The 26,791-nt window shown below is 44.5% G+C and overlaps 1 protein-coding gene across 2 annotated transcripts in view; it reads right to left on the bottom strand.

Annotated features, from left to right (window-relative positions):
* wwox (WW domain containing oxidoreductase) overlaps nt 1-26,791 on the bottom strand; it is a 138,084-nt gene that overhangs the window by 54,502 nt on the left and 56,791 nt on the right. The window contains exon 9 of one of the 2 annotated variants that reach the window (XM_030426105.1): nt 5,192-5,299. The exons of the other annotated variant lie outside the window; for it this stretch is intronic. Coding sequence (XP_030281965.1) covers nt 5,207-5,299 — 93 coding nt within the window. The 3' untranslated portion in view covers nt 5,192-5,206. Of the gene's footprint in view, nt 1-5,191; nt 5,300-26,791 lie in introns of those variants that run through there. 2 annotated transcript variants of the gene reach the window in all.

The following is a 26,791-nucleotide window of genomic DNA, read 5'->3' as shown; positions in this document are numbered from 1 at the left end:
ATTAATTGCTTCTTACTGGGGACATTGAGTGCACATGACAGTGAAAGTCAAAGAGGTAGGAAGGCATCGCCTCGGTCCTCCTTTGTTCGGTAAATGACTAAATATTTAATGTTCCGGGGCTCTTAAGATTAAAGGTAACATGTTGTCAGTAATAGTGGAGCTACTTCAAAGGATGTAAATTATGCATTTCTTCCTTTAGCAGAGAAATCAAAGCAGGTAATGAAGATTAAAGTTTGTGGACCTCCATTCTCTCTCTGGTTGAGGAGGAAGGAGGAGAGGAGACGAAGAGAGAGGGAAGAGGACCTGCTTTAGGAAGGTTAATCTATTCGGAGCGTGGGTTATCTGATTAAAGAATCATTGTGTTCATTTAATCTGTTCCAGTGAAGCTGGTGTATGGAGCTGGGAGATAGTGGTGGGGCAGGGGCCTAACCACCTCTGTCAAGAGGCGCTGAAGCCAACCAAAGTGGCAATCAAAGAGCTGGATGACTGTGGGCAGACGTGCACGGACCATGTTGTTCTTGGTTCGCTCGTGTTTGAAGTAGACAGGTGGGGAGTTGATTTATTAAAAAGCTTCCAGTCACAACAGCATCCAAAGTGCAGGCATGAGGCGTTTTCCAAAACATGACATTTGACACAATCTCGCTCCTGTTCCCTTTGACCTTTCCCCCCTCCGTCTGATCTATCTGTGTACGGACGGAGACTACACTGTTTCTATCAGTCATGGACATTTTTTTGGTCTGCAAAGAGCGGTGCTTACATGTACCTCCCGGGGCTAGATTTTACTCCCATCTGCCTCTCTAAGACACCAGTTAGAGCACAATCCCACGGGCCAGCAGAAGGAGCTGACATTTAGAAACACAGGGGTTTTTTGTTCTCTAACAGTCGGCGCTCCTCCATGAGAAATGAGCAAAAAGACAGGAGACGCTAAAAGGAGGGGAGAGGCGCTTAGCCCCGTCTTCACACCCATCCGCTCTGCACCAGCTATCATTCAGGCTATCCCACAATGCACCTCCCACAGGCTGGAACACAGGAGTCAGGCCCATTAGCCTAGCGACGAGAGCGCTAATCGTCACATTCCATTACAGACGATGGCAGCGTGGTGATTCTAATGCCCATTTGGAAAAAGTCATACAAGGGCCGATGTTACGTCACCAGAGCAGAGGGGGGACACAAACCAAAGAGTGACTTTGAGGTGAAAAATCCAAATCATCATTTGAGTGTGCGAGGCGTTCACTTACAATCCCCCATGATTCGTGTTGATTATCAGCAACAGCTGCGAGCCTCTGCAGTGACTGAGACGGCGGCGAGAGGCACAAATGTGAAGTGAACAAAGCCCAGCGTTATTCTATTGGAATCAGATTCCTCTTCAACTGAACATAGACTTATCGATCTCCGCGGAACTACACAAGAGCAGCCTCCAAATGAAGGAAGGTGCGAAAGAGAGGGGGGCGAGACAGAGAGAAGGAGAGGGAGAGAGTGAGACAGGGGTAAATAACATCTTCATCTCCACTCGCGTCTGCAGCAGCCAGTCAGTCAGGCATCATTAATCCAGCGAGGAGCCTCATCCGTTGTGTATTGGTTCATTTTACAACACTACAGTACTGTCTAAATATTGACAGAGCGCTGTTGTCTGGGCTATTGACTGTCATCAGAATGCTCCCCTTCAGAGCCGAGTGTAAAAGGGAACTGTGACGATCTGTTGTGTGTGTGCGTGTGTGTCCGTGTGTGTGTGTGTGTGTGTGTGTGTGTGTGTGTGTCCGTGTGTGTGTGTGTGTGTGTGAGAGGGAGAGTCAGAGCACTGGTCTTACACTGAGTGCTGCCTTCACATGGGCTGCACGTGTAACAGTGTAGGTGAGAGCCCACTATACACGCACACAGTGATGCGAACACAGAGTTTAAGACACATGCATGTATTGTCAACAAACACACACACACTAAGTCCCGGACGCACAATGGACGGACCGTGGCCCCCTCACAACTTGGCTGTCCTCTAAAATTCACTCACCTCAGATGATTTCTATGCAAATAGAGCAGCGGAGGGAAAAAAATGCAGCAGCTGAATTAAATCCAAAACACATTTGGTCAAAAATCAATTCCCCCGGTCCTTCCTCTCATCCACACAGACAGCCGACTCTCCACTCTCCCTATCCCACAGCACACAGCCCTGGACCGCTGATAAATATTCATTTTTTTTTTATATTTATGTTACAGGAAAAAAAAAAAAGCTGTGATGGGCAAAACAGGAGAGCATCTCCGACAAAAGCCTTCTGCAAACACACACGCGCACACGCACAGGCATGAGAAGACGCTAAAAGATAGACCCGCAGTTTACAAATAATCAGATAACGGCTGTGACTCAACACACGGGTCATTTAATGGAGAATAAATAACACGAGAGTTACATATGATTTAACTGCGTTATGCGTTAAACGGATTGGATATGGTGTGTGAAAGCAGCTTCCTGACCTCAGAACACACACACTGCTTTTAAAGTCCTTCTTCAGCCACGTGCCAGAACAACCACGACTCTTCTAACAGCACTTGAACATTCTCTCTTTCCGGAAAAGAGATGGTAATTACTTGACAAATCACTGCCTCTTTTAAGTGCCAGATGAAAGAGTGTAAATGGGGGGAAATACGCAGGAAATAAAATAAAATCCCTTTTTTTTTCCTGTTTTCAGTTAAGTGGCCGGAGAGGGAGAACGGGAGATATTTAATGTTGCTTAAATATGCAGTGTGATTCCACCCGCTGATTAAATTATAGCAGATGAGATCTTCTGTTGGCTGGAAACTTGAAAAAGTCCAGAGCTGTTTAAAAATGCATCAAACATGGTGTTGGATTAGCTCTCTGTCTCTGTCTTTCACTGTCTCGCTGAGGAGGAGAAGGAGGAGGTGGAGAGGGGAGGACCGGGCCGAGCAGAGGGGGGGGGGGGGAGGAGAGAAGAGAAGACGGAATCAACTCTGCCACAAATGAGACTAATGCTGGTGCCGTCGACAGAGAGCAAATATGATAATGAAGAAGTCAAAGCGCACTTAATAATGAAACGAATGGAAAAGGAATTATTTGAATTAAAGTCAACCCGCTGAAAAATGCGACAAAGCCTCTTCGTGTGTGTGTGTGCGCGCGCGCATGTGTGTGTGTGTGTGCGTGCGTGCGTGCGTGCGCTTGAGAGGGAGTGTTAATTAGTGTGTTTGCCAAATGGTCCAAGTGAGAGCCCACTGGGTCCTGTGCTCTGCACTTTTCGCCCTCTTCCTCCACTCTTCCTGCTCTCTCTTTCTCTTCCTCTCCGGAGCCAAGATGTGCATATGTTTTGGGCTGCTTTAATTTCTCCGCTCATAATTGGGCTGAACCGCAGGGAGCCCTCATCCGCTGGGACAAGACTGTAAACATGAGTTTACTCTCTCTTTTCTCTCTCTCTGAGTGGGAGAGCTCACTCTCTCTCTCCCTCGCACACACGCAGAAAACACAATATAGCGAACTGATCAAACAAATAAACTACCAACCAGAATGACTAAAAGGGGCTTTACTCCCACCCTCTATTTCCAGTGATGAACAAAGAAACACAAACCGCTCAGAGCGCCGCTCCCGCTCACTCAGTGACAGAAAAAATAAATAAATAATCGGGGCGCAAGAGAAAGTGTTTGAAGAGTCAGAGGCTTCTAGCTCACCACGTTGCATCAGAGGGGCCAGTAGACATAGAGTTCTTTCCTGCAGAGATGGGTAATGAAGGCGGGTGGGAAGTTATTCATAAGAATCTGACCGTGTAAGCACTTGTGTAGAGACATGATGTTTAATTTGTAGTTTGAGCAAAAGAAGTTTTTCAAGTCCGGCTGCAAATACGGCACAATACTGTCACACTTGAGTGGGCAAACAGGTCAAACCACCTCCATTGTGCTCTTTTGGGGAACAGCCAAAATGCAGCATGGGGCGTTAAGGGTTAACAGCCTGAATGAGCTTTGGAGCTGTAATAGGTTGTCCAAAAATGTACCGCTTATCTTATAGAGCATACTTCCATAATTTAGATGCCGTTTGCATGTGTGTGTGCGCATGTTTCGGTTTGTTTGTGTCTGTGTACCGCAGGTGTACAGACTGTGTGTGTGTGTGTGTGTGTGTGTGTGTGTGTGTGTGTGTGTGTGCGTGTGTGTGTGTGCATGTTCCTGTCTGTGTGTGCACATACTGCATGTGTGCAGGCATGCTCCTGAGTTCAGAGGTAGTGACAGCTTTGACAGCTATACCTGCCAATGGCCAGATCCCGCCGATAACCCCTGCTGTCGCCACAAAGCCGACAGAAAGGCTCCAATTTCCCCCCCAGACACTGGGCCAGTTTGTGGAGGCAGAAAGAAGGGAGGGGGGGCTGCTGGAGAGACAACCTCCAGCCATTCTCCACAATACACTCTCCTCATTCCACCCCACTAACACATGAATGGGGATCCAATTGATTCTTTTTCACCCGAGTCCATTTTCCCACCCGGCCTGACACAGAGAGAGGATTTTGTGCTCATCTGCCCTTCCTTGTGTACTTCATATCGGGGAGAAGACTTATAGAAAGGGAAGGTAAAAAGGGGGGATCTTTATCAGAAAGCGAATTAACGCTCAAAGTGCTCCATTTGGAAGGTATATCAGGCCAATCCATTAAAAGGGCCTTCAGAAAAGAGCCCGGCGCGGAGGACACCTTGAGAATGAACAGAAGACCTTGCTGAAACAGCACTCTTCACACACACAGGAAGAGAGAGAGACGGGGGGGGGGGGAAGAGAGAGAGAGAGAGAGAGAGAGAGAGAGAGAGTATAGGGGTTTGTGCCACGTGGGGCTGCATAATCACCTGGTTATACTTATTACCTGAAGAAGACAAAAAATGACACGAAAAACGTTCTTTCCTCTCGACAAAATCACTAATCACTAATCAATGCAGCGCTTTGAATTCAAAAATATGAATCCAAACATTCATACTGATTTGTCTCGTTACTCCCTGCAAGTAAATAACTTTGTTTCCATTTCAAATATAAAGTCTCTCCGTCACACACCGGCCTGTGCAATTTCCTCTCACTTGCTCTCTCATGCGCACACACACATGCACGCACACATACACACACACACATACACACACACACACACCTGCTCCAGCAGTGAGTTCCATTAATCTTCTCCCAGGCCCTGTCCTCTGCGGGTTGACCCAGGTGAGGGAGGGGGGAGGCAGGGGTCAGAGGCTAGAGGAGTGCCCCTGTCTGGATGGAGGCCTCGTGAACATTAGCCCCTGGCCAGTGGGGTGGGGAGGCAGTGGAGGGACCACCCCATACTGTCTGCGAGAGGTCAGCCATAAGAAAAAGATAAGTGATTTCTGAGAGATTCTAAAGGTGGAAGTCACTGTAAAGACAAAAAAGTGGATCTGAATCTAACTATCAGCAGATTTAAAACAGGAGGAATACAGCAGATCTCCACCATCAACAGGACGCAGAGTCAAAAAAATGTAACAAGCAAAAATGGAATAGAAAAATAGTTTGTTTTTGTGTTTATTTCGCTATCAATCAACAATGAAAGCTGAACTTTTAGGTTTTACACCCACAAGGGTCTACATAAAGGAAAGTTGGTCACCAATCCAGTGTTTTAAAGTATGAGGGCACAGACTGCGCACGCAGACAACCAATGTCATAAAAACAGAACTGCAGATCTCTCCACATCCCATGTTCGTATCTGTTAAAACCGTGTTTGTCAAACTTTTTGCACTGTGTACCACCTCAGAAAAGACAGGACCCTCCAAGTAACCCACTATGACCTGCATGAAAATACAGCAGTGCAGGCCTACTCTATTCAGCTCAGTGTTTTGCGCCATTTGCTGCTAATATTAGCAGGTGCTGTGGACACTTTAGCTGCACTGCTTAAGCAGCCGCTAGCACTCATGCTCAGTTCTCAGCCGTCAACTTCAGTTTCAAAAGGGCTGCTTGAAAAATTCATGCTTCCCATTTATAGCTACGTTTGTAAGTGTTTTTGAACCTTTTATTTTGCCTCCGCTTACAATCTCGCCATCACAGTTTGAGTTGTGCTATAGCTAATCATGCATGAGATATGTGCACGTGGATGAACATGACAACATAACAGGCTGCAACACAAATATTACCGGGAAGACAAAACTGGCATTGAATCACTTTTCAGTATCAGTTTAAACATTTGAATTTTAAATTCTGCAGTATTTCGATAATGTCCTATGATTTTGGGGACTCTTCAACGCACCACTAGATGGAGCTTCATAGTATTAGAATAGTGATGTAGAGTTAAATCATGCTTTTTGGCCCCGATCTCAATCAAGGTCAATTCAGTAGTGAGAATCTGCTGATACGCAGTCTGATCTGAAATTTCAATTTCACTCATTACTACAGCTGTGGTCTTGGCCTACAGTAGGCCTATATTGAACTTAATAATGTTAAGTTTAGATATGTTTGGAAGAAAGAACAAAACACGGCCTGTATCACATCTGTCCGTTGATGGTCACCTATACAGTTCTTAAGCGCTATTATCCCTGACAATTATGGAGTTTCAATAAAATACTTTTGATGCTTCTCTTCAAACCAAATATAAACAACATTCAGAGGTTAAAATGCGCTTGAGATGCATTTTGTATCTGAGAAGAATTGCTGAAAAAAGACAAAATAATCATTTTACTACCTAAAGCTGCATTCATATCACTTACGATGTGTGCACACTCTAGAGTGGATATTTTCACTGAAACAATCATTTGTGTTGCTCCATTCATGGGTTTTTAACACTGCACATTAGGGTCATTTTAAAGTGTTATAAACGAATATTTTTAGATAGATGGTGTAAAAAAAATAAGAACAAAATGTTTTTTGTTTTTTGTTTTGCAATTCTGTTCATTTTAGAAGAAGTATCGATTGGCCTTGATTTGTATCCTGAAGATCCATGTTGGACACTCCTTTTTATGTCTTCATATTAAGATTCAATGAAAACAGAAAGTCAGAGAAGATGTTGTTTTGGCTCTTCCAGATCCAGGCTGTGCCACCGTGCACATCACCCCAGAGCTGACCTCATCCAAGCCTGCTGACGGGAAAACAGAGAACCGGCCCCAGGGGCGAGCCTGCCTTTATGCGCCTATATACGCTCCCCCTCTGCTCTCCAGGGGGAAGACCTCGAACAAGCGGCCCTTCTGTCTGGAGCACCTACCAAGAACAGAGACTCAACTCTTCCCCTGGCATTATCAAACAAGTCAATGAACAGGGAGGACACACAAAAGTTACTGAAAGTGAGTGAGCAAAGAGAGACAGGCAGGGGGGAGGGTAAGGAGCCAGAATAAAGAGCTCTCATTTGTATCAGCGTACATACACAAGCCCACACTTACATGGGACCTGGCAGAATAGTTTGAAGAGTCATCAACAAGTACTTTATAAAACAGAAAGGCTTCCTCTCTCCGCACAGCTCAACACTCCCTCCCTCTCCCACTCTGTCATCCTGCAATCTCATATTCACTGCAAGGTGTTGATAATCATAATGACAGTGGTGATGATGATGATGACAGTGGTGATGGTGATGATGATGATGATGATGATGATGACTGCATGTGGTTCGTGTCAGACGGTGCAGAGCTGAGAGGGAAGACTGTCCTCTTAACCCAGGTTCAAACCCAGAAGTAAAAAGTAAGACAATATTATAAAAAAAGAGCATATATAACTTTAAAGCACACACTAGTCTATTCCTCATTACTACATCCCCTCCCACTTACCCACACACACACACACACACCCACACACACACTTGAAAGTGTCTGATATGCAAGACGTGTTGATCCTGTTTATAATGGCGAGTTTCCTGGTGTAAGCTGTTGGTCTCCCCTGGCGTTGGTCTCCCTCTTCTCTCCAGCCCCTCATCTCTAATGCATGAGCCAGCCAGAGAGACCGCCGAGGCCAAAAGAACGAGCGCAAGGAAAAAGCGAGGGAGCGAGAGCGGACAGAGGGAGAGGCTAACCCCGGCACTGCGGCGCAACACTTTCATATTCTAATAAACCCAACATGAATACACCAATACACAGAAAGGGAGGAAATTGCATTTCTAAAACTCTCTCTGTATCAAAGAGCATGCCGCCGAACATCTCTCATACACACACACACAGACACACATAAACATGCAGCCCGGCGTTTTTCCAAACTGGGAAAAAAAATGGACTAACACAAACATACACACACGTAAGCGCGCACGCACAGGGAAGGCTCAGAGGGATTACAGCCTGCTGACGACAGCAGTTGAATACACACACAGGCATAAAAACACAGAAAACTTCTGAGGAGAAGTTCTGTTTGAGGAAGTTCGGACTGGATGTCAGATATGCGGAAACACTGGTAACCAATTACCCTGATCACCGATAAGTAATTGAGCAAATATTTTAACTACAACTTGCAGTAGCTTGCTAGTTGTTCAACAACACTCACATGTGCATTGTGATTCAAGTCATTAAATTACTTTTTGCTATTTTTTTGAGTGATGAACAACTGAAAATACAAACAAATTAAGACGATGAAAGAAAAGGGAAACTTGAATATAGGTTTCAGTTAGTGATAAGTACAGATTACTGCATTTTATTGGCAAATGTTTGGAGACTTTGTTGCACGCTATTTTAGAAGTTATCTGGTTTACTGAGTAATCCTGCGTGGTGCAATACCCCCACCTGGATCTGGAGGTGTCTGACTCACCAGGCTTGCTGTGTTATAAGTGTTACTGGTGTTACACGGTGTTCAAGCATACAGCGATTACATTACTTGTGCCCACCACTGAGGAGAGTAGGGATACTTGACCAAAAAGATGATATGATGTCAAAGCTAAAAGCAAAAGCGCATCCATGACAATATTTCTGATCTAAACCAAATGCAAACAGGGAATTTGCTAACATTAAAGTGAAACTCTCGCCAAAATGCAACCTAGGCTTTTTTTTGTGAATGTACCTGAGTCAAACCTTCATTTAAAAGCGTAATTACGATGAAAAAGGCACTTTTAAGATTTACCATATTTTCATTTTCAATGGGAGTGCTAGGGGCACTTTTACGATAACATCGAAATCGCTATTTTTATAACACTAAGAAGGCTCGACGCAACATGAAACTTTGCTCGTACACGAACACAAGCATTGAGAACATTGTTTTTGTACACAGAATTTACTAAAAAGAAAGTTTTTGAGCAACTTATGATACAAGTTGCTTGTTCCGCTAGCCGCCGTCCCGCCAGTGAGGAAGTGTCGATTTCCGAATGCGACGTAACTTAGAGGAGCGATAAGATGGAGAGCTCCTGTCTTCCGGCAACAAAGCGACGCGATATCTCACATGACTTATCCGGCTTTTTATTTTAGTATTGTTTCTTATATGAGGCTCCTTTTTCAACTTCAAGGTCAATATTGTTTTTCGCTAACAACAAAACAATGAATTATCGATGCATTTAAATGGAACTAAGCTTTAGGAGTGGTCCACCTTAACTCTCCTCCATGTTACGTCACATTCGGAGATCGACGCGGAACAAGCATCTGCTAACGTGAGTAGTTCAAAAACTCGCTTTTTAGTGAACTCTGTGTACACAATTACCGTTGTTTTTACTTTGCAGACACACTTTTGATTACAACAGCAGTAAGTGCTAAACTCACTGAACACATTGCATTTCCTGTAACTAGCTTACTTCATACTACAAGTAAATTCACGTTTCGTCAGATTAAATGCTTTTAATGTGAAGCTGCAGCTGTAGAAAATGTTTCCATTAGCAGTAAATACGACATCATCATTTAGTGTGCGTCTTTTCTTTTTTGTATTGTATGAGCATTTTTTCCTATGTTTTTGTATCACATGTAGATTGTAAAATTGATCACTTTTATAGAAGTTCTTTTCCTTCAGCTAACCAAACTAGGTTTCTCTTATGGTAGCTCTGCTCGTCCAGCTCTTCTTTAAATGTAGCTTCATGAATACTGTTGATCATATCGATGCATCACTTACAGCAGGTGCAAAACAAGTGACAGGTAACAGGGAGAAACGGAGAGACAAAGAGCAGATCACAGGGTGCAGATCCGGAGCAGAGAGGCAAATATTGTGCAAAACACGTACGCCGAACTTCAACTCAAACGGGTGCCTCATTCCTGGCCTCATCTCTTTTAGAGCAAGCCATTTAATTTCAGGCCGCTGATACCCATCCCTCCTTTCACAAGAGTTAATATCCCATTCTCCTTCCTACTATCTGCTGTGTGTGTGTGATGGAGTCTCAGTGACAGCCTGTAATGCAGGCCTGTATGCATTGATTATATGACACCCTCCATTCAGGTGTGCTATTAAAGTTCCCCTCCTCTCTTCCTTTCTGCTCTGCCGGCAGAATAATGTCCAATAATAAGAGGAGCAGGTGACTGGAGCCGAGGCAGGAGCCGAGGCCGGCCCAGACAGAAACACTAGTTTCCTGGGCAGGACTAGATGAAGATACGCCCATGTTATTCACCCCAGCACCGCGAGCCGTGGAGGAAAAGGGTGGGGGGAATGCGTAATTGCATTTAAATTACATGAAGGATGCTTTGACTTCCCCCTTGTCTGGCTACCACTCCCCCCTGCATATCCGCACACATGTAAAATCAACCCATCCCACCTTCTGCAGCTCCCCTCCCCCAACACTCAGTAAGGACGCCCTTATGTCCGTCCCACACACACGAGCATACAGCAATACAGAACACAGAAAATATGCCTTTAATTAATGTTCAGTAATGAGTCTGTCTCCGAGTGCAGCACTACGAGGTGGAGCAAGAGCTCGATAAGGCGATTTATCACATTTCAAACAGGGAGCTCTTGAGGAAAGTTGTGCGAAAAATACACATGGAAAAGTATTTTTTCAAAGGTGGGTAACAAACAACAAAGAGATGAGGATTAATTAATTACACTCATTAGATGAAACAATAATCAGAAGAAACAGAGACAAACCACAAGGAAATAAAGGACCATTAAAACTATAACGAAAACAAAACTTTAATTAAGAAAGTCTGACCTACTTAAGAAAAAATTTACTGTGATCACCACCCAGAAACCATTAATAGAGATTAATAAAAATAAAAATAAAAACCTACACTCTTCCCACCTTAACTAGACAGAGACTAGTCTGTGTGTTTATACAGAGCAAGACGAAAGGATGAAAGAAGGAAGTTAAACCTATTTCAGTCCCCAGTGTAACTTCACAAGTGCATTTAACTCTAAACTCTACATATTACAGCAGCAAAAACAGAAGCAAACACCGCTGCCCTGAATAGTAGATGCCTCCTAAAGCAGCCACAACCCAAACTGGAAACTCGGACTGGGCAACACCAGGTGAGAGAACCCAGTCTTATGTTGGTAGATCAGTAAACTAGGCAAGTCCTGGACGCAGACCTGCACAGGGGACGCAAAAGTTATCCCTCATAGTTTTATTTGGAACTTCATTTGCACAGTTCAAGAAGATTTGAGCTCAGCAGATGTATTTCCCAAATTGTAACCCTGTTTACAGTCGGATAAAATCCAAATTTCAAATTATTTCCAAAATAAAAAACACCGTAGTATGATCAGATCACTGGGTTACCCTTTGACCGCCACCATTATCTTGGCACAGATGGTTGAATAGATAAGAACGTTAACATTTCAATGAGTTTAACACCAGAATCAAGGCTTAACACAAGTTTTGTAGTGTTAGATAATGATGCCTACACTACTTCAGAATCGAACTGTTTATTATGTAGGTTGGACTGGAGGTTTGTACACAAACCCATTATAGTAACTAAAATCAGGTCATACTCTACCAGCTGTACCAAGCCTCAGACAGACAACATCTTTAAGCCTTCTGGTCTCACCCACACAGTATTCCCACTGTATAGCACAGCGGTCTACCTTCACCATCTCTGCCTTCTCTTTCTGTCTTTCTGGGAAGCTCCGGGCCGAGAATAGAGCTCAGAGCTCTACGGTTTACATAAACCACAATACCTTCTCAGCTCGGAGGGGGGGAAGAAAGACACGAGCATCTGTTTTTGTTTGCATTTTATTCCAAAACATAAAATTGAATCAATCTTTTAATACTCTGGATTGTATAAACATGGGAGAGAACTGCTTGAATAAATATCAAGAATGAAAGTGGATTTCTCGTCGCCGACTATTATCTATGTGGTTTATTTATGAACACCACGGCTGGTGCCAAAATAGGCAAGACATAAAAAATACAGAGATAATGTGTTTAGCCTTTTTCATTTTCTTCTTTTTAAGTGAAAGAATAAATATTAGGATTTACATCACATTTACATTTTTATCAAAATCAAGTTGGGCGCCACAAAACCTGCATGCACCATTCCCCATCCCCGGTTGCCACGACAACTGTGAAAATAACAAGAGCAACATGACACTGACATCTTTAACAGGAAAATCATTAAAAGCAACACGAGGGGCCAGATGATGCTGTCTGTGCCACAGTCAGTCTGTGACTGATAAACACCACGCCGGATCCATAAATAGACTAATAGCTCTTTCACTGCTCCCACTACAATGCACTCAGTCAGGACGGTTAGTGGGTGTTTTTGTAAAAATGATAGATAAAATCCTCTCAATCTCAGAGGCTCATCATCCTGGTGTGCAACATCAGACACAGTGCGAGATGCAAACATGTGTGCGCACATCTAAACATAGCCCGGGGCCATCTATCGCCGGCCACACAGCACCCACCGATGCTTAACTACTTCTCATACACACATATATTCATAAGGTATTATGCAGAATAACAGTTTTATGGATTTTAAATGGCATTCATTTACGAACACTGTGGCTAGCCATCACATGGAAGGGCTATTTTATCCCCTCTTAATGTAGATCAGTCTTCTTGGGTGAGATGCAGAGGGAGGTCCAGGACATTAGGGAAGTTGGATCTGTCTTCAGCCACTGATTAAACACTGGGCCGAGGTGAAGGAGTAGAAAGGGATGGCATCAGTTGGGACTCATGCACGAATGCATAATGGAACCATCACATGAATGCAAGGCCTCCATTAATATCCTTTGAGTGTGAGGATCCCAGATAACAAGAAGCTTTTTCCGTCCATATTTCTTACCTCGGATTTTTACGAGCGGCGCTGCGGTTATTACCGCACACCGCACAGAGTGAAACAAACTTCACACAAGCGCACTGAGAAGCCCAGCAGATCCTCCACAGCCCGGGAGATGACTTTCTATAGTCTGCGCACGCTCCAGTGTGTGTGTATGTATGTGTGTGACAGGTTTATAGGAGTCATTTATCCTGCTCAGCGGGCTAGTGTAGTGCGGAATGGTGGCCTGAGTGCCAGGCGTAGCTTATTGTTGTGTAGCCTTTATGGGCTACATTAAGTACAGCTGAGTGAGAGGGAAACATACAGTACAATACCCTGAGCTCACACATGTCATACACACAGAGATTAACTACCTCCCAGGGCCCAGGGCAGGCCTACATCCACTCAGCACAAGACCCTGGCACACTCCCTCCAACTGCAAACATTGGTGGAGGTGTGTGAGAACGTACGTCGGCACTTTTGATTGCAAATGTTCAAGGTAATGCTTGAAGAACCGAACACCGGATGATCCCCTGACACGCCACGATCTCAGGAATCCTTCCTATCAACTTCCTCCGCGTACGACGAGGCAGCGTTTCAGTTAAAAGCGGCACAATCCAGATGGTGAGAGATCAGAGCGGGTCATTAAAAAAACCTCTCTCCCCGCTCCTCTGATCAATCTGCGCAATAAAAACAACATGGATTACACATCACCACCGGACTGCTCATTATTGGCTTTACTTGAAAAAGACACAAATATGTGCGCGCGCACACACACACACACACACACAAAAACGCACACATGCTCTCAGACAAACGGGTCCAGCAGTCAGGCGATTTTGAAAAGCAGTTTTATTCTCTCACTTACCCACTTATAACACCCCGCCACCCCACCCCGCCCCAGCTGCATGTCTGCTTTTTTGAAAGCTTCACAAGCGTCCCCTCTTCAACTGTGTTCCACAGTGTAAAAATAGAGGCCATTATATTGCCTAATGCCTACCTGCCAGCCCTCTATGCTCCCTCCTGTACACGAAGGCTTTTACATGATGAGGTGGCTGACATGTTCCACACACACCATCCATTACCATATGTACACTGGATGAGACTCAGCCTGCGCAACTTATACTAATGCATGTTTGGTATGCCCTGTGGGGGTGGGAGCCACACGCGCACATGCACGCACACACACACACACATAACGCGCTTGAACAAAGAGATGCGCAAACTCTCTCCCATACAAATATAATGGCAGCGCTGTGATACGCCACTTGTATTAACAGCAGGATGCTTTTAAAGTAAATAAAAACATTACGGCTGGCTCTCGGGTGAGGCTTCTCAGAGGATCGCTCCGTGCATGTGTGTGTTTGTGTGTCTGCGTGTGACTGGAAGAGGGGGGCAATCCTCTGTGCTGGGGCGGCGGTTCCTCCTCTAATTGCCCCTCTAGGTGCCTGTGTGCTGGAGAGCTGAACTGAGGGTAAACACAGATCTGGAGATGATTAATAGCCAGAGGTCAGGGCAGAGCACAAACAGGCGGAGAGGCTGAGACCTCACTCCAGCGTGCCCCGGACTTCCAAAATCTACACACAAACACACGCACGCTACACACCAGGAAAGTCAATTTTTTTTTTTTTCCAACCAGCAGATCGCTACATGTGTGCACACTCGCACACGAGAGTCAGAAAAAGGCCAATCGGTCCTGGGTTCCTCTCAGCAGAGCGGAGGAGAGGGGTTGGAGATAAACGAAGACTGAGCAGGTCAGTCGGGGGTGAGGGTGAAAGGTAAAGTTGAAGGGTGAAGGGGAAGGGTGAGGGTCACGGTGTCGGCCCACAGCACAAGTCCTTAACAAGCCGTGATCAATACATGAGCAGGAGAGCCCGAGCTCCTGTTTCTCCTGCAGCTGTAGGTGGTCTCCCAAAGATTTTACACTGGAGCAGAGAGAGAGAGACACACACCCTGCTTCCATTACCTGCCCACTTTGTCTTCTCTGTCCCCTGACAAACACACATACATACACGCACACACACACACACACACACACACACACACACACACACACACACACACAGTTCTTTTGCAGTGCGTCACACACACACACACACACACACACACACACACACACACACACACACACACACACAGTTCTTTTGCAGTGCGTCCCATGCACACATTTCTATCTCTCGCACCAATCTGCACGAAACACACACACACACACACACACACACACTCACACACACACACAGCACATCCCCAGCTGAATGGAGTCAGGTTGGGCGGCCCTTCATTTTTCATGCAAACGGTAATTTAGTGAGACTGCCTATTGATTGAGCGCCGCTTGTCTCCCAAACAATGCCACTTCAATCAGCGGCCTGTGGGGGGAGGGGGGGCCAGGGGAGAGGGAGGAGATGGAGGGGAGAAGGAGGGGAGAAGGAGGGGGGAGGGAGGGGGGGAGGGAGGGCTGCCGATAGCTGCAGTGACTGATTTAAGAGATGGATAAAAAGCAGATACGTCCCCCGCCCCTGTACTGATTAATGACAGTGGCCAGAGCAGCCCTGGACTATGCATCATGATTTAACCACCAGCCCCTCATCTAAAGATTAGCGTGCATGCACACACACACACACACACTGTAAAAAGCACCCACACACACAGTGTGTACTGTACCACACAGAGAGACAAGACACGGAAGGTGTGAAGGGAAGAAAGGGAAGTGAAGCAATGAGAAAGACAAGTGAAAGGAGTTGCAGTATGAATGTGTCGAGTTGATTTCGCTGGCAGAAATCCGAGCCTTTCAAAAACTAAACCAACAGTAATAGAGACAGATGTTTCCAGTAGAGTCGAATGACATCACGCACACTGGGAAGGAATTTGTATTTACACACCAATCTAATTTTCTTGCCAGTCATGTGGCTAATTGTGTGCACCGTCAGCTGTAAATGGCAGCGAGTTCAGGGAGGGGAGTGCAGGTGTGTCTTCAGGGGGGTCCGCTGCACTGGCCTCTCACACTAGTAAAACTCCAGCTATTAAAGCGGTGGACGCAGGCTGACAATCATTCTGATTATCAATTAATCTGCCAATTATTTTCTCATCAGGCAATTAGATCTACAATGTCGGAAAGTGGTCAAATTATTCCCAGTTTCTAAGAGCCCAACTGGACACTGAATCAGTCAGCACTGATGAAGTGACGGGTAGTAGTGATGCCGTTCCTCAGAGCTGCCCAGCAGTCGCCGATCTAAGCTAGCTCGTCTTTTAGCTCATCCTTCTTCTCCTCGAAAGGGCTTTCCAATGCGTTTTACTCACAGTAGCTCTCTCTGGCTCGAGGTATTGAAATAGTGCGTTGAATCCCTCACCATCACCACGCTGATTGTCTCAATCATCGCCACTCAAAATGGGAGATAGAGCAGACGGTCGTGCATCACACTTTCTTCAACCAGCTAGCAACATTATGATTGATTAAATCCTTTTCTCGATTGAGTGGCTGATAATAACTGTTCTTTTTGTTATGCTTTTTTCTTTTTACAGTTTTAGTAGCAGTCCTCCTATCTAGAAACCAATTTTGAGAACAACTTGTTTGACCAAAAACAGACAAAAACCCACACAGTAAACAAAGTTAAAGATAGATTTGATATTTTTATCATTTACATAGATATCGCAATATTATCATTATTGTTTAGTCATGTTCATCATGTAGTGAAAATCCGATATTGTGGCTCCCCATGTTCCAGTACTACAACTAAACTGAGGAGTAGCATCACACGGTTTAGATTTGACTACTCTGCCTATCTGAAGGAAATGCTCCCACGCCGAGCTTCCCTCAGTGCACGTCATTATTTAGCTAAAACTGCTATTTGGCAAAGCAGTCAGCAAAGTGTGTGTATGGACCAGCATCTCTCCAGTCTAAAACTTGGCCCTTGTTCCCACACTGAGTCACCTAAAACAGAAAGTCACAAGCAAAGTCAAACTATTGTTTTCCCTCACAATGCTCCAAGGCATACTAGGCATTAAGGCATTAAATATGCTGTGCCATCTCGTACCTCAACATGTACAAGAGAGGCCAGTTACAGTCTAGTCAGTCCCAGTGTTCCCAGTCTAACCCATCACTGTTAGCCTTGTATAATCCAGCCTGGACGAACCAGACGGAGCAGGGTTTAATGTCACATTTGTGCTCAAGTGCAGTGCAGGAACTTAGAGCGCGATGTAAAGTTGCACAGAGGAAAACACCGACTCTGGTCCATTAGTTGTGTTGGAAGCTGAGGAGGAGGAGGATCGGAGCCCCTCCCTGCAGCTGCTAAAATATTCATCAGACTCCCCAAGAGCATGTCTGCTAATAGTTACACATGGAGCCGGAGAAAGAAGTGAGAAGGAGGAGGAGGAGAGGAGAGGAGAGGGGTGGGAGCGAGGCAAGAGGAGGAGAAATTGGGGAGATGAGCGATGCTCCCTGTGTGCATGTCAGCTAATAGTCAAACATGAAGCACTAGGAGGGAGGGAAGAAAACAGGAGGAGAAGGAGAGGGAAGCGAGGAGAGGGGGTTGTTTAAATAGTCTGTGGCTGAAATCACAGGGGATGGACCACGCAAAAAAGCGAAAGTGAGGAGGAGAGAGAGGGAGAAGGAGGAAGGGAGAGAAAGATTGAGAGGGAGTAATCACTCCTCTTCCTCCTCCCATGCCATCACTCGCCCCTCCGAGCCGCATTCCAGATTGATTAAAAGCCCCTCTTGTAATTGTCAGATCTTGTAGGAACCATCTCTGTGTTTGAGTGTGTGTGTGAGAAGGAAAGAAGGGGGGGGGGGGGTCATCTCTGTAAGCAGCGTAGAAGAGAAACCCAATTTCAATCACGTCAACCAGTGTAGCAGCAGTCACTTCAATAGCCACCAGTCGCTACCACATCAATCAGAACTCCCACTCAAGCAAAGAAATATTGTTGTTGTGTTGTTGTTTTGTCTCCACACACAGCGGCACAGGTAGCCAGGGCTCTATCTTTGCATCCCACTGAAAGAGGAAAAAAAAAAATCATGCATGTGCATAAACACAGACACAGACACAGACACACACACACACACACACACACACACACAGACACACACACAGAGAGTCATTTCTCCAGTCATTAAAATGAGGAACGGCCGTTGGTGTGGAAGCTGTTGAAATACCATTAAGAAATGGAGACAAATGCAGTGGATCCCAGCCTGCTATGGCAACCTCACTACAGTAAATCAGACAGTGACGAATATTACTGAGGCCGGGGCGCATGCATATGCACACGCGCGCTCACACACAACAAGAAAACGCGCGCACACACTCATCTGCACACAAACTGCGCAAACAATCTGCGAGGCACCTTCCAAAAAAGCTCCTTTGGTGGATTAATGAGTAATTATCCTAATTAAATGTTTCCTGATCATCCGGTATGATACATGGATGATTATTATGTTCCGAGATGATTAAATGATAGTGTAACAGAGCAGTCTGATATCATTTCAAAGAATTAATGAGCGTTTGTACAGAGGAGCCGAGTGGAAATAAGGCACAAATTAAAGATTGAATTAACTCTGATTTAATCAATTCGGGACTAATTGTAGAGCCGCAGTGATAGAAAACTTTGTGCCATTTAATCGCAGGTGTGCGCTCTGTTCGGTTTATTTTTAAATGCAGAATGTTTACAGAAAGATGGAAAGATGGGAAAATGCATCAGTGCAAACACATTCAGACTTTCTGCAGGGCAAAATCACCACATTAAATACAGCGCACTGTATCAGAAAGCGACTGTAAAGAGGAAGATCTGTTTGTACTGTTAGATACACAGTACGCACTTATATGCTTATCATCATTTTAGTTTATTGGGAAGGCTGTCTAATAGTGGTGCAACTGACCATTATTTTCATTATCGATTACTCTGCCGATTCAAGTGAAGTCCATTTTAATTTACGAAGCCTAAAATCACAAATCACAGTGCCTCAGTGTGATTTACAGTCTGCACAGTGAACACCCATCGTCCTTTGACCCTTGATTCCAGAGAGGAAAAAAACAAACGATAGAAACCTCAGGAAGATTGTACAATTCTTTTCACATGTAATAGATTCATTGTTTTGTTTATAAAATGTAAAAATTATAAAGGGAAAGAAGTGAAAAAAAGGCTGAAGTGACGTCTTCAAATTGACTCTTTTTTAAAACCAACAGTCAAGAACCCTTAAGAGTCATCATTTAAGGACATAAATGACAAAGAAAAGCAGCAAATCCTCACATTTAAGAAGCTGGAACCTGAAAATCTTCTACATTTCTACTTGTATAATGACTCAAATGAGTGTAAATAACACAATTAACAAAATATTGGGCAAATAAATTGCCTTGGATCAACTTATCAGTTTACACTGATCATTGCAGCTCTGCCGTCTCATCGGGAAGCTTTTCTGAGGCCAGAAATACATCGAGGTGCCGCTGAAACAACTTTCCCGTTGATCCTTTGCGGACATATCTGCTCTTATGACCAGTTGATTGTGTTACTTAGCCTAATGTAAACCAATAAATGGGGCTAACCTTGTAGGCAGGGTCGATGCTTATTTAAAAGCTCATTGATTAACAGTTGTGATTATTGATCATGCCATGTGGCCCCAGACAGGATTGACGGGTCTGATAGGTCAGGGTCCAGATTCACAGAAACAGACTGACTGACGGGACGGGACGGGATGGGACGGGACGGGACGGGGAGAGAGAGGAGAGAAGGGTGACACACACACACACACACACGCACACACTCAGATACAGTCCCTCTTCTCAATCGTGTACTAACTTGAAGAGATTACTTGGAGTATCAACTTATTATCTGAACAGTACTTGAACCTCTTCAATATTTTTGCCCTAACCCCTATCTCCCGCTCCGCCGCCTGATTCACTTCTCCATACAGTTCACGGTGCAGTGCAGAGTGGCTGCATGTGAAGGAGATAGTAAGCAGTAATATTCAATTATTGTATGCACGGCGTCCCCGTCCCGCCCTAAATTGATTTCTTACAGAACGGGAGGCATCGCTCAGCACTGACACACAGCCATGTTTCCCCCATCTACCACATCCCACGCAAATTACTCCTCCATCTGCTCTCCCTCACCGCATCGCGCCCGTACCCCTCTCTCCTCCCTTCTTTCCTCTCCTCTCCTCCGCTCTCCTCTCCTCTCCCCGTCAGACAACACAGCTATCTGCGGTTGGCATAGGGCCCCGGCTCCCATACAGTGTGTTTAATCTGTCTTTAATCTCTTTGCATTGTAATGGGAAATGGTTTTTGTGTTTTACTATTTGATTGGGGCTGTGAGCCCGCCCCTCACCACCGTGGGACTCGGGGTGTTTAGGAGTGGGAGGTGTTTTCAATTTTGCCCCAGCTCAAATTGTCTTTTATCAAAGAATTCATATCAGTAATATGATTCTACATATTAACCAGGCTGTTTGTGAGTGGCCTAATAGGAAAACAGCGCGGAGTGGAGAGGGGGAGATAGAGCCGGAGAGGAAAATGAAAACTGGCTTCCACTCACAGAATCTTTCAAAAAAATTACGCTGAATTAAACGGCTGCTGAGAGACATTTTTCACTGTGATATTCTCAAGCAGGAAAATGTTGAATGTGGCTCAGAGGAGTGCCTCTCTTTCACCAGAAAAGTTTTTTCTCCCGTCAGGTTTACACCATCATCATAAAGACCTTTACAATTGTACCTTTAATAAAGCCACACAGAGAGGGAATCGGGCTAATCAATACTTCATATAGTGGGGATTATTGTTTGTTGTAGACTCAACATGGATTCAAAACATCCAGGCTCGATACTTCATGTAAAGCTACAATTGATTTGTTCATAAAAGCAGTGAGATTCTTGATGTTGGTGTCGGATTTATTAATTTTTTTTCAGCGGCGTCACATTTTTTTTCCTACACACACTGTCACTTTTACAAAGAGCAGGCCGGAGCTGCATTTACAGTCTCTGATGGTTAAAATCAACAAAAAATCCAAACATGCGTAAACACACATATAGGTAAGCGCACACACACAGAACCTCCTCTCTCCTATTCTAATTAAAGGGACCTCTCTGCCCTGGGTGTGTGTGTGATATTGACACTTAGCTCCGTACAATAAACTTTATTGGCAAGCCCTGCTTGATTACAGCACTAAACTAGAATAACAAGGAATATGGGAGGAGGGGACGTGGATTATATACTAAACAGACATTAGTGGGCTCTATTCAAATATCTGGTGCATTTTAATAGCGAGCCCTGAAAGGCCTCTGGTTCTCTGTGTGGGCACCAGTGGTGAGATGAAGCTGAAATATACCGAGCACAAATAAAAAATGACACGGGGTGAAATACAGCAAAGGTAGAAAAATAGAAAGAGAGGAGAAAAGAGATATATATCGAAGGATGGAGGAAGGGAAAGAGGGATGGATTTCCCGTCATTAATGATCTATGGAAAATCCTCTGTCTATTTTCAGATATACTGTTAATGGCTGCTCGCTGCCATTAAAATCGTTGCCGTCCTGAACTCAGCTATTCACGTATTGGCTGCTGCTTCATCTAATATTCATCTACTGGAGGTCAATGGCAGCGGTGGCATGCTTAATTTGTATACACAAATTAAGGGTGGAGAATAAGACTTTTAAATGAGCGCGGAGCCGAGGAGGGACAAATATAGAAGTTATAGATCTAAAACACCTCAATACACATTTGAGGTGACTTTTGCTGCCGCTTTCACAAAATGTTCAACAATATAATAAGTTTGTCTTTGAGTCTGCTATCCTAATACAGTTATAAAAAGTCTCAGAGATGCAAGTTCTGTGATTGTATGAAGCAAAAACATGAATAAAGATGCAAAGAGGAAGAAAGAAAGAAAGAAAGAAAGAAAGAAAGAAAGAAAGAAAGAAAGAAAGAACGACAGTGCCTCTCCTCAGCGCCCTCACAAACCTGCTGAAAGGGGGGAGCCTTTAAAAGAGAACAGACTGCAATTATTGCCTCAACTATGGTGTCTCAAACAATACCTGGAGACTTTGCCTCATCCTGGACATTAAATTAACAAGTGACCAGGTGCTAAATCAATTAGGCTGGAATGGCAGGTGAGGCAGAGGGTGTGTGTTGCTCATTCACATGCATGAACCTGATCTGACTCTCCTTACACCTCCGTGTCAAAACATAACAAGGAATCATGAGGATTCAAATCAAAAGATACACTGAGCTTCAGTGAGTGTTGCGCTGTGCATCTACCCAGCTGAGGCCTCCTGCAGAGGTCAGCAGGTACTAAATGTCCCCCAACGTTATCAAAAAGTTTAACAGGAATGAAAAAAGATTAGAAAATATGTGGGTGGAAAAAAGCGCCTGTTTAAATAAATGCAAAATCCTTTCTTCCATACATTCAGAGAGGCCTGAGATAACAGAGTTGTGACTCAAGAGCAAATGAACCGCAGCTGTCTGTCCCGCCGCTCCGACACTCACTGATGGGCTCGCTCTGCTCAGTCAGTTGAACTACAATGACCCCTACTGGTCTAAAAGGGTACTGGGTGAGCTGGTGCGCTCCTCAGACAAAGAGCTTGTACTTCATTGTGAACTTGTGGCTTTGGAACCGCTCTGGATCCTCAACAAAGAAAACACTAACAGGAGACAGAAATGACAGAAAAGTTTTCTCTCTTTTCCCTCTTTTGATATAAACTTTATTTTTCTTCTGCCATGTTAAAACTATCAGTCTATTTTTTTTTTCTATAAGTTTCTTTATTCATCTTCTTTGATCCACTTCCATCTTCAAATTCTTCTCCTCCCCCTCTCACATCCTCTCTTTTTTCCCCTCTCTCTCTAGAGGCCTTGGCACCCTTGGCAGGGCCTCTCCCGCTGGGTGTGTTGGCAGAGCTCCGTCTCTGATTCACCCACAGCGTGCCCTCTGGCTTTAACAGGCTGGCACAAGGACACGGAGCAGAGTTGAGAGAGGAGGGCAGGAAGCATGGCGCTGCAGACTGATAGAGCCATATATTACTGAGGGAAAGTTCGCACAGAATAGGCGAGCGGCGTGAGCTAAGTTATTTGAGAAGCAGGACGGCGGTTTTAGGCCCGTGGTTTTTGTGAGCGAGGCAGAAAACGCGAGATTGGGGCGGCAGGAACTACTCCGTCTGGAGGAGAACATTAGAGTGAGACACACACATCGCGGCCTCACCTTGTAATAACCGCATAACGTATACAGCGCATCCGGTACGTGCGCATCAAAGAACATCCCTCTATCCCCACTTCATCGCTTCATTTTAATTAAACAAGTTTCCTCCACTCAGAGTCTCGCCATCTCCCATCTCTTTGATCTGTTCCCATCCGACTCACAGTAAAAGAAACAGCCCGTCTCCATCTTTGAGAAAGTTGTAAGTGTTTGATTCGGAGGACTTCCAAAGCAGCAGCGGTGCAGCATTGATTTAATGTACACAACAAAAAAAAAAAGGCGTCAGGAAAAAAAGAAATGAGTGAAAACAGTTCCTTTGTCAAACACTACACTATACCTACAACCCCCTTATGGTCCATGTGGGTCTACTGATAAAAGCAGAACAAATCCCTTTTTGAAAACTGCTCAATAAATTCAAATCTGTCTTCATGACAAAGTCGGCAATACATATCAAATCTGTCACCGCTGCGTTGAGATGGATGTGGGAGGGCAGGAATCTGAAAGAAAATAATACAATTAAAGTGTGTCTCAAGCACCGAGTCTCCATTGATCCACTCGCTCTCTTTTCCAATACGCTATGGACTTAACATGGACTTATTCTTTCTTAAGCACAACTGGGACTGCTCCCTCCCCCCACCGGGGCGCAGCACTCACACAATACTTCAAAAGAACATTTTGTTTATATGTTCAATACCAGAAACATCAATAAAATTATCCAATCATTAATTTCCCATTCAATACAAATTTAATGCAGAGCCACGGAGTAGCCAGCTCATATCCAATGAGGACATCTATCCCCAATCGCTCAGCTCACACACACAACCGCACATATCAATGGGACTGTCCCTAAAACAGCAATTCCTCACACAGACCGACTCAATACTGTAGAGACGGGCAAAGAGGGTAAAGAGCAAATAAGGAGGATGGGAGTGGTAGGAGACAGGGACGTATTATTTCTTAAGCGCCACTGTCAAGGTGAGAGCCTTGACATTGGATGGTCAGGGAGAGCCGACAGAGAGACAATTTCTCGTTCTGGTGTGCTGTGTATAAATGTGGTGAGTCTGGTTTGGTCATACAGGAGTGTGGAAGCAGCGCTGGAGGAAGAGCATACATTAGATTATTCAAGTTAAAGTAGAAGAACTGCAACCGACGCTGCCAGAGTTGGAATATTCCATTTTATATTATTGGATGATAACTGCTGATGGACTAACACATAAGCAGCATTTTTATGTTGTAGCAGATTAAGATGAAGCTACCTTTAAAGGGGAAGTGCAACAATTTTACACAGAGTGTAAAAGAGCTGGGCGTGTGAAGTCACAATGCACAATCTCACCAGAGCTCTGTAGCCAGCTTGAGGATACATTAGCTTCAATACTTTTTTACCGTGCTGACCAAGTTATCTCAATACTACTGAGTATCGAAGAATGTCTTGTCATCAGATTAGTAAATCTCATCAGTTGATGATTGGCTGACAGAGACGGGCTCACCACGAGTATGTGTAATGTGTAATCTTTTGGTAAAATGGATTTCCTACAAATCGGTATTGAAATCGTTTGTGGAATCGTTCAGGAACTGTTATCGACAAGGAATCGGTATCTGCATTTCTTTTAATGCGACCCGTCCTACTGCCAGATTGTTTGTATCTGCGGTTCTCCCCAATTGATTTGAATACATTGTGAGTTTAACAGTTACTTCCTGAAGTGTAATACTCAATACATTTTTGATCAGACAGATCACATGTTTTGTATTTTAAATCTGTATCTGCTAAATAACAAGTACAAGTACAATATTTCCCTCAAGTGAAAAGTGGCATATAAAAGGAATACTTAAGTGAAATATCTCAAAAAGTTTACTGCAGCTGGCAATAAAAATGTTTTTTAGCATAACAGATATCATAATAAAGTAAATGCACGATATGGTGACTATAGAAAAATGACAATCCAGACAGGTTGGCAGACAAGCACTATTTTTCTTTGCTTTTACCTTTTACTCCATTATAGACAAAATGAATGAATAAACCGATGTTTTGCGCTGTGTTGTTTGTACTAAAAGCGACACCAACAACTACACCACCTCGAGACGCGATGGGGGCAGAAGTTGTCTGTTTCCACTTCTAAGCAGAGTACTGGAGTAAATGTACTGACATTCGAGGCAGTAGGAGACAAGTTTGTGTTCGCAGATGAACATGGAGGGAATGGAGGTGTGGGGAGAGAAGAAACCTCTTCGTAGTTTCACTCTGACTCCTGCAAGGAGCTCTTGTGCGCTCAAATCAACAAGCTCGTTCATGGTAAATTTCAAGATCAATGGCAGGTTCAACAGTTCCATGCTCGATGATAAAATCTATAGCTCTCTGTTGCATGTGATTAGGAAATGCGTGCAAATGCTATCAGTATCGAATATCATACAGGTAGTGAACCCGGCTGAACCCGCTCCAACGTGGTAACGTATCAGATGGAGCTGTGAGCCGCGCGTGTGTGTTTAACATGTTGAAGCAGGCGAGGTGACACGAGAGCCGGGGTTCACAGGTCAAGTAGAGTCAAACCAGGTAGGCGATTGGCTGATCAGGTCTGAGTGTAATGACTAATCAATGGTTGAATGCATTAGTCTAATCTAATGGGCCAGGTGGGAGAGGACAACGCTAGATGCATGGAACACATGATTGAGCACAACATGCAACAGCATTGCAATCAATAACACATAGAGTGGTGTAACCTCAGGGGGGGTCCCCACTACTGCAACGAGCTGCTCCACATGCATTTAGGAGGCGCTCTGTGTGCTTGTGTGTGTAAATATGTATGGGTGGTTGGTTAGGGGAGGATAGAAAAGGAACCAAGCTGTTTTAGTCTGATTGATTGGATTATGAAATGAAATGAGGGAAATCAAAGCCTTTTGTTTCACCTCAGTGAGTCGCTACTGCGTGTTTCTGCCCTCCTAACAGAGACGTACTAACAGAGAGAGGGAAAGAGAAAGTGGCTGAGGCTAATGTAAAAAGAAAAATGTCGATGAAAATGAAAAATGCAAAGCACAGGAAATGAATCACCTGTTTATACAATCAGGGGGAAGGAGAGGTGAGACTTTCTTCATATCTCGGTTTGTCCCAGGAGCACAGAAACCCTCCTCTGTTTGTGTGATATGACCTTCCAGGATCACTCGGTGACGAGCGTTATGTGAACCTGTTTGTGGGTTAAAAGCATTGCTGAGCTCCCAGGTACTAATCTGTACATTACTGGGGTCATTCACATCTCTAACCCCTATCAGATGAATGTGTTTTAATGCAGAGGACATAATCGAGTAAAACGTTATGACAGAAGAAACAAAAGCCGGCAGAATCAGAGAAGTTCAGAAATGTACTTCTTCAAGTTGGTGGAAATTTGACAATGACTATTAAAAGGTAGCAAAGCATTGATCAGCTAACCATGAAGGGAGGGGGGGGAGAAAGAGAGGGAGAGGAAGAGGAAGAGAGAGAGAGGGAGTGGGAGAGAGAGAGAGCGAGAGAGAGGGGGAGAGGAAGAGAGAGAGATGACAAGTTAGGGACAAGAGCCAGTCAGAGCAGAGGACAGGCCTGGGTCAATACTTGCAGCACATGCTG

Source organism: Sparus aurata, chromosome 8 (assembly GCF_900880675.1).
Source record: "Sparus aurata chromosome 8, fSpaAur1.1, whole genome shotgun sequence".
In the NCBI taxonomy this organism is placed as follows: Eukaryota; Metazoa; Chordata; class Actinopteri; order Spariformes; family Sparidae; genus Sparus; species Sparus aurata.
Note: the sequence above shows the minus strand (reverse complement) of the source record. Positions and strands in the feature narration are given on the sequence as shown.